The sequence below is a fragment of the Pelophylax lessonae genome (assembly GCF_965119305.1).
Source record: "Pelophylax lessonae genome assembly, chromosome: 2".
Classification (NCBI taxonomy): Eukaryota; Metazoa; Chordata; class Amphibia; order Anura; family Ranidae; genus Pelophylax; species Pelophylax lessonae.
The window spans coordinates 34,292,540-34,308,551 of NC_138769.1; the positions used below are offsets into that span (position 1 = coordinate 34,292,540).

At 47.0% G+C, this 16,012-nt stretch overlaps 1 protein-coding gene across 1 annotated transcript in view; it reads right to left on the bottom strand.

Moving 5' to 3' along the window:
• Positions 1–2,013: 2,013 nt before the first annotated feature.
• ILDR1 (immunoglobulin like domain containing receptor 1) overlaps positions 2,014–16,012 on the bottom strand; it is a 120,040-nt gene continuing 106,041 nt past the window's right edge. The window contains exons 6-8 of the mRNA XM_082246898.1: positions 11,252–11,383; positions 8,692–9,464; positions 2,014–2,092 (exon numbers count right to left, since the gene is read on the bottom strand). Of these exons, the coding sequence (XP_082103024.1) occupies positions 2,051–2,092; positions 8,692–9,464; positions 11,252–11,383 (947 nt within the window). The 3' untranslated portion in view covers positions 2,014–2,050. The remainder of the gene's footprint in view (positions 2,093–8,691; positions 9,465–11,251; positions 11,384–16,012) is intronic.

The window sequence follows — 16,012 nt, forward strand, 5'->3', positions numbered from 1 at the left end:
AAGATTGCGATTTAATTTCACTCTCAGTGATAATGGTAAACAGAACAAATAGAGAATCTCCCCAATGGGGAGACAGACGGGAATAAAAGTGTACAGGACTAATTTCTGTGCCCCTCTAAATTTTGCACCTGTGGTGACCGACCAAGCTACCCCCCCCCCCCCCCAGCTATACCGCTGTCTAATCCCTCTACACTCTATTTGAGGCTAAGAAAAAAATGTTTTGCCTTTAGTTATACTTTAATTTCTCTTGACTGCTGGCACCATCTAGTGGCCATAATTTCTGTGCTCCTCTAAATTTTGTACCCAAGGCGACCGACCCAGCTGCCCCCCACCCACACTATGCCACTGTTTAATCCCTCTACACTCTATTTGTGGCAAAGAAAAAAAATGTTTTTCCTTTAGTTATACTTTCATTTCTCTTGACTGCTGGCACCATCTAGTGGCCATAATATGGTATAAAATAAGGTCAGAATTTGTGACAGCTGGGAGAATGCTTGTGACATTCGCCCAGCGAACGTTTTATAAATAGATCCCCTTAGTCTATAATATAGACCCCCTTATCTTCCAACCTACGATTACTTTAATTGCTGTTCTGGAATATTAAAGGCATGCATTTTTAAACCCCCCTTTGATGCAGGGCAGCATGTATCATCACTTGACTGGCCAGAAGACCACTGGATTTCAAGTATGTGTTTTTATATTTTAATATGGTTGGGAAAGGGAACTTTAGGGAAGGATAAGAAGAAGGGGGTCCAAGCTGGTGTGGTGCCTTTAAGGGGTTTTCCAAAGTCAGAAGGTTTTTTATCTTAATGCATTCTATGCATTAAGATAAAAAACCTTCTGTGTGCAGCAGCCTCCCCAACTTGCCTAAGCCCATCCTGCTCCAGCGATGTTGCATGAAAGTCTTGGCTGTCCGGGACTCTCCCTCCTTAATGGCCCGAGACAGCAGCGGGAGCCAAAGTCAGTGAGCCAATGAGGAGAGACAGGGGGCAGGGCCGAGCCACGGCTCCATGTCTGAATGGACACACAGAGCAGGGGCTCAGCTCGGGTGCCCCCAAAGCAAGCTGCTTGCTGCGGGGGCACTCGGCAGGATGGAGGGGCCCAGACTGCCGGCAAAGGACATGAGATGAGGAGGATCAGGGCAGGGGCTGACTGGCAACTTTTGGCCAAGGGAGCAAGTACAAACCAGAGGTCCATGGTGCCTCTGCCGACTCTGCCTCTTCCTGCCCTCCTCCTGACCCCCATTCCAGGCTGAAGCTCCACTCCAGGTACTCTCTACTCACTGGCCGAATCCAGGTTCCTCATCTGGCCACCAGGGTGGAGCTGGGACAGCTCAGTCGGGGCTGGCTAGGGAAGGAGAGTCTCCAGTGGGGCATGGAACCGGCCTCAGCTCAGACACAGTTTACACCATCCATGCTGGGGGGGGGGGGGGAGGCCTGCACTCTGTCCTTGTCTTCATCCCGCACTCAGTAGGTCAGCGGTGGGGACTTTTTACTTCTCTTCACCAGGAATCCTTTAGGCCCGTCTGTGGCAGAAGCAGTGCAGCCTTTTTACAGGGCATCCGAGGGGGGGGGGGGGACAATTGCCCCCTTGGCGCAGTCCTCCCCTGGAGCAAGGATGCTCTGTGCAAATTTTCCCCAACTTTCTGTCCTGGTAGCAATGGACACCAGAACAAGGAGAAAGGGAGAAACAACCAGAGAAGACACAGAAATAAAAAAAAAAACTTGACCTTTCGCTACTCCATCCAAATATAAAAAAACAAAAATACATTTGAATAATTCAACAATTCAAACAAAACGTTCAGGCCCTGCCAGTGAAGATGTCGAAATTGCAACCAATCAGGCCTGCCATGATCAGGATTGATCCTGATTGGCAGCTACAAGTGAAGGCACCTAGCACAAAGCTCTTCCATAAATGAGTCCATAGAGATTGTGAGTTTCCGGATGGGTTTGCTGTGCTCAGGAACGACACAGTTTTATTTAATTTTTTTCTCTGTTTATAGAAAAAAAAAAACACCTTCTCCGTCCTTTTCTTGTTGCCATATCCTCTGCTAAATCATCATACTCCTTCCGCTTTTGGAACTGGACCGGTCCTGGAAGACATATGTTTGGTTAATATCATAACCATACTTTATACATTGCTGTGAGATCACTTACTAATAAGGGTTGCAGCACTTTAACACTAATGGGCCATACACACTATACAATTGTCTTTAGATTTTTTTCTTTAGATTTACCAAAACCATATAATATGAGGTCAAATCTAAACACTTTAAATTTGTATGCAATCAGGCTGGCCCTTGCACTACATAGAAAAGGTAAATCTAAAGGAAATCTAACAACAAAAGTTGTATAGTGTGTATCCAGCTTTAAGCAAACTTAGAGTGGAACTAAACCCCCCATCCTCCCAGGGTTAGGGTTAGACCCTAACCCCCCTAACCCTGACCCTCTAACTCTAACCCTCTAACCCCCTAACCACCTTAGCCTCCATTTAGGTCAGATGCAGCCATGGTGCTGCACACCTGAGCAACTATTACACCAACCACCTGGGGGCAGCCAAGAGCGCACTTAAGTTAATCTTAGTCTTCCAGGTCAATGACTCTCAGGGTCACATAACCCGGGACGATGAAACATTGAACGTATGTGCAGGGTTTCATGGCACTGAAGGGGGGGGGGGGGGGCTGAGATCATCACACTAACTATACTCTCTGTATCTGTCCACCACCTGGAAAAAGAAGAAGAGGATCCTGCAGTGCTATGTGACTGGAAAAAATAAAATAATATTACCAATCCGGGCCACAAGGGGAAAAAAAACATTGGTTTGGTGTTTAGAGTTTGTCTTAAGCCGGTCATACATTGATCGTAATTTGGCCGGTTCAGCAGGGACCGCTCCAAATTTCAATCCACGTATGAGCAGGCTGATTGTACACAAGTCAATGTATCGATTGACTTATGTACAACCAGCCTGTTGGGGTTTTCCCGAACGATCGGTGCCACTGGCACACTGCCGGCAACACTGATCATTGTATTCTGCTGGCATGCAAGGCTTTCTGCCGGCACAATGCAATAGCTCAACAGGAGTTTTTCCCTCATCCACACATTCAACGTGCGGATGGGGAAATTAGTAAGCTTTGTTTGTCCAACCCACTGGTTGAAGAAAAAAAAAAAAAAAAAGAATCATATATGGCCTGCCTTAATTACGTAAGTTGGTCGGAGCAGCATCTCCCATATACCTATTATTATCCTTGTCCTACCATATACATATCCTCATTCTTGCCCTCCCATATACAGGTACATCGCATAAAAAAGTAAATTTATTTCAGTAATTCAATTCAAAAAGTAAAACTCATATTTTAGATTGATGTGTTGCACACAGTGATATATTTCAAGTATTTCTTTCTTTTAATTTTGATGATTATGACTTACAGCTAGTGACACCCCAAAATTCAGTATCTCAGAAAATTAGAATATTACATAAGACCAATAAAAAAAAGGATTTTTAATACAGAAATGTTGGCTTACTGAAAAGTCCATGTACAGTATAGTATGCACTAAATACTTGGCCGGAGCTCCTTTTGCATGAATTACTGCATCAATGCGGCGTGGCATGGAGGCGATCAGCCTGTGGCACTGCTGAGGTGGTATGGAAGCCCAGGTTGCTTTGATAGCGCCTTTCAGCTCATCTGCATTGTTGGGTCTGGTGTCTCATCTTCCTCTTGACAATACTCCACAGATTCTTTATGGGGTTTAGATCAGGCGAGTTTGCTGGCCAATCAAGCACGGTGATATAATAATCATGTGACCTAGGTATTGGTAGTTTTGGCAGTGTGGGCGGTGCCAAGTCCTGCTGGAAAATTAAATCAGAATCTCCATAAAGCTGGTCAGCAGAGAGAAGCATGAAGCGCTCTAGAATTTCCTGCTAGAGGGCTGCGCTGAGTTTGGACTTGATAAAACACAGTGGACCAACACCAGCAGATGACATGGCTGCCCAAATCATCCCTGACTGTGGAAACTTCTCACTGGACCTCATGAAACTTGGATTCTGTGCCTCTCCACTCTTCCTCCAGACTCTGGGATCTTGATTTATAAATGAAATGCAACATTTTCCACAGTCGGTGATTATTTGGGGAGCCATGTCATCTGCTGGTGTTGGTCCACTGTGTTTCATCAAGTCCAAAGTCAGCGCAGCCGGTTTTCCAGTGTCTAAAAACCCTGAGCTGAGCTCAGACCCAGGACACCTCCCTTCCCAGACAGACTGGCATCCGTGGTGACTACTGTCCAATACAAGGGGAGAAAGGTTTGCCCTGCTGAACAGCGAAGTCACCAGGCCAGATACCCCTTGGTTTACCGGCTTAGCCGGATCTGATTGTCCAGAGACTTCGGACAATTGTCTCATTTTACCAGGATCTCCCTTTGAAGCGACCTTGTATGGAACTGTGCAAACCTAGAAGGTAGATACCATCAGGCCCAGCACCCACATCCAAGTCCGGAGTGAGGACCATCTGCTGGACAGCAGGAGATGAATCGCAGCATGCAACTTTTGGAGTTTGTCCAAAGGAAGGAACACTCTGGCCAGAGTTGAATCCAGATTCAGATGCAGATAATCCAATTTTCTGGATGGAATCAGAGCAGACTTCTGGTAATTTAGAAACCAACCGAACTCCTTCAGGGTCTGTATAGTGATCATCTCCACGTCATCTACCAAGGCAGCAGAGGACTCCGCTCAGAATAGAAGGTCGTCCAGATAAGGCCCGTACCGCAATCCACAGCTGATGTAGCAATGCCAGAAGCGGGGGAAACACTTTTGTGAAGACCCGAGGAGCAGAGACGAGACCAAAGGGTAATGCCGCAAACTGATAATGCTCTTCTCCTACCACAAACCGGAAAAAGCTATAGTGTCTGGCACATATTGGGTGTCAGACACATATTGGAATGTGCAGGTAAGCATCCTTGATGTCGCTAGAGCAAGAAAATCCCCCTGATGTAGGGCTGCCACCACCGTGCGAATGGATTCCATTGTGAACTTCTGTACCAGCACAAAGCAGTTCAGGGCCTTGAGGTCCAGAATTGGACTTACCTTGTCCTCTTTCTTTGGGAATGTGAACAGGTTTGAATAAAAACCCTGAAACTGTTCCGAGACCGGAAACAGGACAGTCACACCCTAAAGCAGCATGTCTTGTACCGCCCCCAAAGAGAGTTTGCAATTAACATTGGAAGGGAAGAACCTTTCCGTAGGGCAAGAATGAAACTATCTTGCAACCGGACAGTATCACATAGTGGACTCATTTGTTGTTTACCAAAGAGGTCCACGGGCCCGGAAACCAGCGAAGAGGTCGCATCCACCGCAGGCATCGGTGAGGGCGCACCTTCATGCTGAAGGAGTCTTGTGTGCGGGTCTAGAGAATTCCACTCTCAGCTTGCCAGCCCAGGGTCGTTTGTAACCTCCAGAGGAGGACTTAAAGGGTTTTGAGCCCTTGCCAGTGGACCCTGAGTGACGAAAAAACTTCTTGTGAGCCGAGAAAGACCGGCCATGTCTGAGACGAGGTTCTTTACCCTTTCCAGACTGTGGAAAAAAAGTTCTCTTCCTCCCTGTGAGACTCCTAATGATGTCATCCAGGGTAGCCCAAACAGGCGATCGCCCTGAAAGGGTAAATCAATCAGGGTTTTTTAGAAGTCGTGTAGCAGACCAACACTTGAGCCACAATACGCACCTAAGCATCACTTCCGCAGCAGACAGCCTAGAAATTAGGGGAGCCGCATCCAAAGAGGCATCACAGATAAACTGCAGCCCCTGGACCAACTGGTCCGCCAATTCAGCAAAGGCAGAGGGGGAGCTGCTCACCCTCTAGGTCACAGCACAAAAGTTTAGCTGACTAGGTCAGAGTTTGCGACATCAGGGCAATGTTGAAGACCGGCCTAAGTGCCAAACCAGCAACAATGAACATATTGCGGGCCACAGCCTCCGCTTTTCTGTCAGCCGGATCTTTAAAAGCTGGCGATTCCTCAACCGGAATCATGGTTGCCTTGTTCAACCTTGAAACCAGGGGGGTCCAACACCGATGCGACAGTCCACTTCTTGAGGAGGGACTCCTCAAAGGGGTACCTCCCCGCAAAGTGTTTAGGAACCACAAAGGACATTTTGGATGCTCCCACTCTTTTGCGACAAATATGTCAAAGTAGGAGGGCCAAAGGGGACCGCCACCTCCGCCGCAGGTTCAGATGCATCCTCCATTTTTCAAGTTACATGCACAGATACAATCAGTGCACCCACCACACCACTACAGATGTGGAGGAATCATCCTCACTATCTGACAATTCAGAGAGTGTGGCCCCCGCAGGGTGGGCCACGTTCACGGCGGCTGAGTCAGATTCAGGATCTGATGAGACGTCACCGCCCAAAAACCTCCTCCACCCGGGACACAAAGGACTCCAAGACTGCCGTCAGTGTATTAAAGGATGGCTGGGACCCTGAGGGACCTGCAGCCTCTGAGAGGGCGGTCAGGTGGGTAAACATGCTCCAGAGACTTGATTAGTAATGAGGGGGACCCCCACAAAAAAGCGTCTAGCACTGAAAAGAGATACCCCACCCCTCTGGAAGCACCACCAAGTCGCAAACAAACAGAGCACCCCACAACCTGCAGCAGAGAGAGTGAGGGAACCCACCATACTCACCACCCCACCAGACTCACCACCCCACCAGAGTAGCACCGTCTGCCCCAGGGTTCACTTGATCCACACAATCAATTCAGCCAAGCGCTCACTCCGAAGGGGAAGACCGGCGTGCTGCTCTCCTCAGGCGGGGAACCCCAACTATGATACATAAAGGAAAGAGAAGGAGGCGCAACACCTAGTGCATTACCCGTGGTCACCGTATAAAATGTTTTATTAAAATGCCAAATGCATACTCACAGACAAGAAGAATGTAAAATCGGAATAAAAGATTCCACCAGACATGGAATGGAACACGTCCTGTGAATGAGACCACTAACGCGTTTCGAGAGTCAAGCTCCCTTCATCAGAGCTGGTCATATCAACAGCAAACCCAAATATATACTGATATCAGTTGAACTGGTTCCTCCCGCTTTCTACGGTTTCACTTGATCCACGTACAGCGTCCAAAGGGAAAGGGAAAAACCCAGGAATCAGCACCAAGGAAAAAGGAGGAGCTGCCACAGCCGAAATCGCCGCCCAGAGGCTCCTCTGTCATGGCTGCCACTCTATTAGTATGCCGAACAAACTAAAAATGTCTGTCAGCCATTGAAGGACACAGGCTACAACAAAATGGCCACCATGCACAGCTCCACGAGGCTCCCAGGGCACCCTCCCGCCCCCCTTCACCAGTACAGTACAGTACCCCAGCCCCAGGCACAATCCCAAACCACCACACTACCCCGGGGGGGGGGGCAGATGACCCACAGGGACCACCAACATATAGGGGGGTCTGATGGGAAGGAGAGGAACCCACAGAGGTCTGACCGTCCCAAGGAGGGGCCCGCGTCTGCCCCAAAACCCTCCAGGGGGAGAAGGGGGACAACTACTCACCACACCAGGAACCAGGCAGGCACCGTCTCAGACAGAACCACCTCGCCATCTAAATGAGGGGCTGTTGGCCAAGAGGAATGCTGCAACTCAGGCCGAAACCCAGGTCGTATGCAACCTCGGGAGGCATTTAATTCGCAGGACAGCCCCCGTCCAGTGGGGCTATTTTGCAGCCGACCTAGCACGGAGCTGTAGTCTGTGCGTGCTCGCTCCCCAGACTAGGGCGATCACTGGCTCTAGATTATCCAGCCCATCACCCAGTCTGGCAGTTGATTGTAGATCTCGCAAAAAATAAAAAATTAACAGGAGAAAAAAAGCCAATTAAAATAAAAAAATTTTCCAGGACCAGAGATCCCGGCAGGGAACTAGGTGCTTACTCGTGACTAGGCAGAAAAAAAATGAAGGCCTATAGCAGAGAGGGGGAGTATACCTCCTGGAACTGCCCATAGGCGTAGCCAAGCCTTTTTTTCTGCCTAGTGTCCTACTCCTGTAGGGGGCAATACAACAATGGTTCAGAATACTGAAGAGCTTTGTCCGTCAATGAACGACAGAGAAATACTTTTTTATTGGTCTTATGCAATATTGAAATTTTTCTGAGATACTAAATTGTGGGTTTTCACTAGCTGTAAGCCATAATCATCAAAATAAAAGAAAGAAATGCTTAAATGCATAAAATATATCACTCTGTTTGTAACACTTTTATGTATAAAATATATGAGTTTCACTTTTTGAATTAAATTACCGAAATAAATTAACTTTTTTTATGATATTCTAATTTTATGAGTTGCACCTGCATACTTATCCTCCAGTAGACTTGTCCTCATCCCTGTCCTCCCGTATACTTGCCCTCATCCCTGTCCTTCCGTATACTTGTCCTCATCTCTGTCCTCCTGTATACTTGTCCTCGTCCTTGTCCTTCCATATACTTATCCTCATCCTTGTCCTCCCGTATACTCTTCCTCATCCTTCCATATACTTATCCTCATCCTTGTCCTCCCGTATACTTGTCCTCATCCTTGTCCTTCCATATACTTATCCTCATCATTGTCCTCTCGTATACTTGTCCTCATCCTCGTACTCCCATATACCTATCTTTAGGGGACTATATAATTCTACAAATTTCTGGGCAATTTTACAATTTCGGTACACTCACCGACTGCCTCCCTCGCTGATTTTTGCTTTTCCCTGCATTGATGTCGATAGATTTGTAGCTGGGAGGTTTCTCCTCTGGCCAGTCGTAGGACTGTGGGTGTCTTTCCCTCCTGCCACGGGTATACTGACTTTCATCATCTGAGCTCCAGGAGTTACGTCTATAGGGGGGTGAGTGGCTCCTCCTCCGCCTCGAGAAGCGGTCCGGACTGCCCCTTCTCCTCGACCTGTCTGGAGACCTTCTGCGATCGGAGCTTTGGTTGGAATGCCCACGTTGGTCATCATAAACGGAGTCATCGCTGTGATGGGAGTGGTCGAATCTGCGGGGAGGGGAGGGGTCTCTCCTTCCACGGCCCTCATTTGGCTGCCCTCTCCTATAGCCATGGGGCCGGTCGTTTCTATCTCTCCAGTCGTTCTCAGGAAGGTAGGGGTCTTCCTGGGGTCCATTCCTCCTCCTGTTTCGATCACTCTCTAGGGCATCCCATGAGTTGTGTCTACGATGTTGACTGGAGTTATTGCTCCGATGAGAGCTGACAATATGTTCAACGATGGGGGGAAGCTGAATCACCCTGCGATCTACTTCACGGACCCCAACTTCGCTCAATGAAGATAACATGCTGGGGTGGTGGCTGGCCCCGCTGTAGTGAGGGCCTGAGGCCAAAGGCTGGACTGTATTAAAGTTCTTGAGCTCGTTCTCCAAATAGTCGAGAACTTTGTTATTGGGGGGTGGGAAGCTTGGCTGTCTGGCCATTGGAATGCTCCCCTGAAGTGAGAGATCTGCAGAGGAATGAAAAACATTTAATTAACATAAATTTCCCCCTGAAAGAGAAGTGTGGAGGGTATAACAGTGGGCAGTATGTGCAGGAGAGGAGTGTGGAGGGTATGACAGTGGGCAGTATGTACAGGAGAGGAGTGTGGAGGGTATGCCAGTGGGCAGTGTGTACAGGAGAGGAGTATAAAGGGTATGGCAGTGGGCAGTATGTGCAGGAGAGGAGTGCGGAGGGTATGAAAGTGGGAAGTATGTACAGGAGAGGAATGTGGAGGGTATTACAGTGGGCATTATGTACAGGAGAGGAGTGTGGAGGGTATTACAGTGGGCATTATGTACAGGAGAGGAGTGTGGAGGGTATGACATTGGGCAGTATGTACAGGGGAGGAGGGTAGAGTTATGACAGTGGGGAGCATGTGCAGGAGAGGAGTGTGGATGGGATGACAGTGGACAGTATGTACAGGAGAGGAGTGTAAAGGGTATGACAGTGGGCGGTATGTACAGGAGAAGAATGTGGATGGTATGACATTGGGCAGTATGTACAGGAGAGGAGGATAGAGTTATGACAGTGGGGAGTATGTGCAGGAGAGGAGTGTGGATGGGGGATGGGATGACAGTATGTACAGGAGAGGAGTGTAAAGGGTATGGCAGTGGGCAGTATATTCAGGAGAGGAGTGTAAAGGGTATGACAATGGGCAGTATGTGCAGGAGAGGAGTGTGGAGGATATGACAGTGGGCGGTATGTACAGGAGCAGGAGAGGAATGTGAAGGGTAGGACAGTGGGCAGTATGCACAGGAGAGGAGTGCGGAGGGAATAACAGTGGACAGCATTTACAGGAAAGGAGGTTAAAGGGTATGACAGTGGGCAGTATGTGCAGGAGAGGAGTGTAAAGGATATGACAGTATGGAGGGTATTAAAGTAGGCAGTATGTGCAGGAGAGAAGTGTGGAGGGTATGTGAATGGGCAGTATGTGCAGGAGAGGAGTGTGGAGGGTATGATAGTGGGGAGTATGTACAGGAGAGGAGTATGGAGGGTATTAAAGTAGGCAGTATGTGCAGGAGAGGAGTGTAAAGGGTATGACAGTGGGCAGTATGTACAGGAGAGGAGTGCAGAGGGTAGGACAGTATGAACAGGAGAGGAGTGCAGAAGGTGTGACAGTGAGCAGTATGTACAGGAGAGGAGTATGGAGGGTATTAAAGTAGGCAGTATGTACAGGAGAGGAGTGCGAAGGGGATGACAGTGGGCAGTATGTACAGGAGAGGAGTATGGAGGGTATGACAGTGGGCAGTATGTACAGGAGAGGAGTGCAGAGGGTAGGACAGTGGGCAGTATGTACAGGAGAGAAGTGTGGAGGGGATGAGAGTGGGCAGTATGTACAGGAGAGAAGTGCGGAGGGGATGACAGTGGGCAGTATGTACAGGAGAGGAGTGCAGAGGGTAGGACAGTATGTACAGGAGAGAAGTGCGGAGGGGATGACAGTGGGCAGTATGTACAGGAGAGGAGTGCAGACGGTGTGACAGTGGGCAGTATGTGCTAGCGAGCAGTTTTCAGGGTATGATGGCAGGCAGTATGTGCAGGAGAGGAGTGTAGAGGGTCTGACATTAAGCTGTATGTACAGAAGAGGAGTTGGGAGGGTATAATGGTGGGCAGTAGATCCAGGACAGGCGTGTGGAGGATATTATGGGGTTGCAGGCAGTACATGCAGCATTATGGAGGTGTGAGTTTGGTTTAGTACATAGACAGCGGCTGCCTTTCCAGCATACACAGACATCCAGTGTAAAGTTCTGTCCTCACCTCTCTGAAGTAAGGGGTTGAGCTGATAAGAGGAGTGTTGAGAGTTGCGGTCAGCTCCGGCGTAGAAAGGTTTCTCCATCATCCAGGGGACGTGGCCTTGTATCTGCTTCATGTACCGATGGCGGGCGATAGCTGTGAAAAAGAAACGCAGAGCGCTGTAAAGAAAAGTCCACTTTAAATACTCTCAGGGGGTCTCATCAGTGTGCTGACAGTAATACCCGTTCTCATTACAGTAATCAGATTCCGCTTTTTTTCATTCTCCAGTGATGGGAATGATTTTTAGGTAAGATGACAAGCAGCTTGTCAACTTATAACAGAACTGTATTATTAGAGAACTTGCTTTAGGCAAACCCATTACAAACTTCAGACCATTCAAATCTGGAACATGATGCATGTGGTTGTGATGAACTCACATGTAAAGGGGATGTGGCAACGCGTTTCGGGATAGAGTTCCCTTTCTTAAGCCACTGGCCACCCCTAAACATGTTGACATACCCCCTTCACATGTGACATCATCACGGCTGCAGGTTGCTTCCTGGTGGTCCACAGCGGCTGCTGTGGGGGGCCAACTCAATACTGAACGCTACGGACTAAGACTGGGATGCCATTAAGTTTCATGTGCGTGTAAAGGCAGGTGTCCCAATACTTTTAACAATATAGTGTATATAAAAAATAACAATGAATTGAATCCCAATATTAAATTCAATGTGAATTAATGACAGATCAATTATCTTCCTTTACAAAGTGGTTCAAAAGGTAAGTGTTCCCAACATGTTTCGCCCGAAGCGGAAAGGACCGCTGATAATCCAACAACTCTATCACAAAAACAAAATATAACTAACCAATCTAGCAAAAGTGTACAACATATTTTCATTATTATTATTATTATTATGGATTTCTATAGCGCCAGCAATTTACGCAGCGCTTTACAATATTAGAGGGAGACAGTACATATACAATACAATAAAATACAAGAGGATTTAGAGGGCCCTGCTCAGAAGAGCTTACAATCTAATGGGGTGGGGCAGGTGTTACAAGAGGTAATAGTAGGGAATGAGCTGATGGCAGATTAGTTGGCGGTGTGATAGGCTTCCCTGAAGCGAAAAGAGAAATCTGTCTATGATTTGCCTGTCTAGTTTCCTCCATCCCTATATATATATATATATATATATATATATATATATATATATATATATATAAAGAACAAGAACAGGAGTATGGGACTTTGAGTGAGGTAACTAGACATAATGAATTTATTAAATAAATAACTGTACACATAAAAATATTTGATAGCATGAACACATACAGAGATATAGTATACAATAAATTGCATAGTACATATTGAATCAACAAAAAATACATACATTATTTCTAGGATCAAACCAGGATCTCTCAAGAAAGAATAGATACAATAATACATCATACTCTCTGTGTATTCACCAATTAAATATGTTACATTACAATGATATATTTGAGTAATTTGTAGGCTCTACGCGTTTTGTGGACCTCCGTCCACTCATCAGGAGCTTGAATGTAAGTTTGTGTGTCTAAGAATGAAAATATAAATCATGAAAATGAACTTATGTAATATAAGAATTATGATGAAGGGTATTGTAGAAAAAGCACTACCTGAAGTAGTGTCACAGATCCATAGTTACATAGTTACATAGTTAGTGAGGTTGAAAAAAGACATCAGTCCATCCAGTTCAACCTATATCCATGAGCCATCCAGTATAGGAGAGGGAGACCGGAGCAACTCCAGGGGACGTCTGAAGAGATGAGTTTTCGGGGATCGCCTGAAAGCAGCTAGAATAGGAGATAGCCGTACAGGTTGAGGTAGAGCGTTCCAGAGGATGGGAGAGGCCCTGGAGAAATCCTGGAGACGAGCATGGGAGGAGGAGACAAGGGAGCTTGAGAGTAGGAGGTCTTGAGAGGACGGTTTGGGTGATATTTGGAGAAAAGATTGGTGATGTAGCTCGGGGAAGAGTTGTGAATGGCTTTGTATGTTGTGGTTAGTATTTTGAATTTAATTTGCTGGGCAATCGGAAGCCAGTGTAGGGATTGGCAGAGAGGGGGAGGCAGACGCTGAGCGGTTGGTAAGGTGGATAAGCCTGGCAGCAGCGTTCATGATAGACTGAAGAGGGGATAGCCTATGAAGTGGTAGGCCCTTTGAGAAGGGAGTTGCAATAGTCGAGGCGAGAAATAACAAGGGATTGAATGAGTAGCTTGGTGGTTTTGGTTGTTAAAAAGGGGCAAATTTTTGAGATGTCGCGGAGGTGAAGTCTACAAGCTTTTGAAAATGATTGGATTTGGAGCTGAAAGGACAGGTCAGAGTCCAGGATTACACCTAGTACCCTGGCATGAGGGGAGGGATTGATGGTTGAATAACTAACTTTGATAGAAAAGTCATGGAGGGGGCACGGGAGGGGGGGGTAAATTACCAGCTCAGTTTTAGAGAGATTTAGTTTGAGGAAGTGGTGCGACATCCATGTTGATATGTCAGTAAGTAAGTTAGCAATGCGAGAGGAGACTGAAGGAGTGAGGTGAGGAGTAGACAGACAGATTTGAGTGTCATCGGCGTAGAGATGGTATTGGAAGCCGTGGGCGGTTATCAAGTGACCAAGGGAGGCGGTGTAGATAGAGAAGAGGAGGGGTCCAAGAACAGAGCCTTGGGGAACCCCCACAGAAAGGGGCAATGGGGAGGAGGAGGTAGAGTTGTGGGTAACACTGAAGGAGCGCTGTGATAGGTAGGAGGAGAACCAAGATAGAGCAGAATCTTGGAGGCCAAGGGAACAGAGTTTATTAGGGAGTGGGTGGTCAACAGTATCAAAGGCCGCAGAAAGGTCAAGTAATAGAAGTATGGAGTAGTGGCCATTGGTTTTAGCAGTTAGTAGATAGTTTGTGAGTTTTAGTAAGGCAGTTTCTGTAGAGTGCTGCAAGCGAAAGCCAGACTGTAAGGGATCAAGAAGGTTATTTTCACTGAGGTAAGAGCTGAGACGGTTGTAGACTAAGCGTATTTTACATATACAAGTGACTCGGCACTTGACATCAAATGGAGACATTATTGCTCTGTTAATACACTGCTCAAAAAATTAAAGGAACACTTTTTAATATAGCATCAAGTCAATTCAACTCCTGGGATATTTATCTGGTCAGTTAATTAGCAGAGGGGGTTGTTAATCAGTTTAAGCTGCTTTGGTGTTAAATGAAATTAACAACAGGGGCACTAGTTGGGCAACGATGAGATGACCTTCAAAACAGAGTGGTTTTACAGGTGGAGGCCACTGAACTTTTTTTCCCTACTCATCTTTTCTGACTGTTTTTTGCTAGTTTTGCATTTGGCCAGGGCCAGTATCACTACTGGTAGCATGAGGCGTTATCTGGACCCTACAGAGGTTGCACAGGCATTCTAAATCCTCCAGGATGGGACATCAATACGTTTCATTGTCAGAAGGTTGGCTGTGTCTCCCAACTCAGTCTCCAGACCATGGAGGAGATTCCAGGAGACAGGCAGTTACTCTAGGAGAGCTGGACAGGGCTGTAGAAGGTCCTTAACCCATCAGCAGGACTGGTATCTGCTCCTTCGTGCAAGGAGGAACAGAAGGAGCACTGCCAGAGCCCTACAAAATGACCTCCAGCAGGACACTGGTGTGAATGTCTCTGACCAATCAAAAACAGACTTCATAAAATTTGCCTGAGGGCCCGACATCCTCTAGTAGGCCCTGTGCTCACTACCCGGCACCGTGGAGCTCGATTGGCATTTGCCATTGAACACCATAATTGGCAGGTCCACCACTGGCGCCCTGTGCTTTTCACAGATGAGAGCAGGTTCACCCTGAGCACATGTGACAGACGTGAAAGGGTCTGGAGAAGCCATGGAGAACGTTATGCTGCCTTTAACATCGGTCAGCATGACCAGTTTAGTGGTGGTGGGTCAGTGATGGTCTGGGGAGGCATATCCATGGAGTGACGCACAGACCTCTACAGGCTAGACAATGGTACCCTGAGTGCCATTAGGTATTGGGATGAAATCCTTGGACCCATTGTCAGACCCTACACTGGTGCAGTGGGTCCTGGGTTTCTCCTGGTGCACAACAATGCCCGGCCTCAGGTGGTGAGAGTATGCAGCCAGTTCCTGGAGGATGAAGGAATTTATACCATTGCCTTACCTATATCCAATAAAACACCTCTAGGACATCTGACGCCACCAGGTTGCACCTCAGTCTGTTCAGGAGCTCAGTGATGCCCTGGTCCAGATCTGGGAGGAAATACTCCAGCACACCTTCCGTCGTCTCATTAGGAGCATGCCCCAACATTGTCAGGCATACATACAAGCACGTGGGGGCCATACAAACTACTGAGTACCATTTTGAGTTGATGCAATGAAATTTCAGCAAAATGGACTAACCTGCTGCATCACTTTTTCACCTTAGAATTCAGCCCTCTGTAGGTTGAAATTTTTTATTTCCATTTAACGATGTGGCATTCTTTCTTTCCAAACACATTACCCAGTCCATATCAGTATAGATATCCAGCATGATATTTTCCCCCATTGAGATCTGATGTGTTTTCAAAGTGTTCCTTTAATTTTTTTGAGCAGTGTATATTGTTGATCATTCTAAGGGTAAGCACGATTGACCCAACACTGTGAATGTTGAATATGTAAAATACTTTGATGAAAATACGTTGTACACTTTTGCTAGATCGGTTAGTTAAATTTTGTTTTTGTGATATTTTTTGACACAGTTTTTGGATTATTGG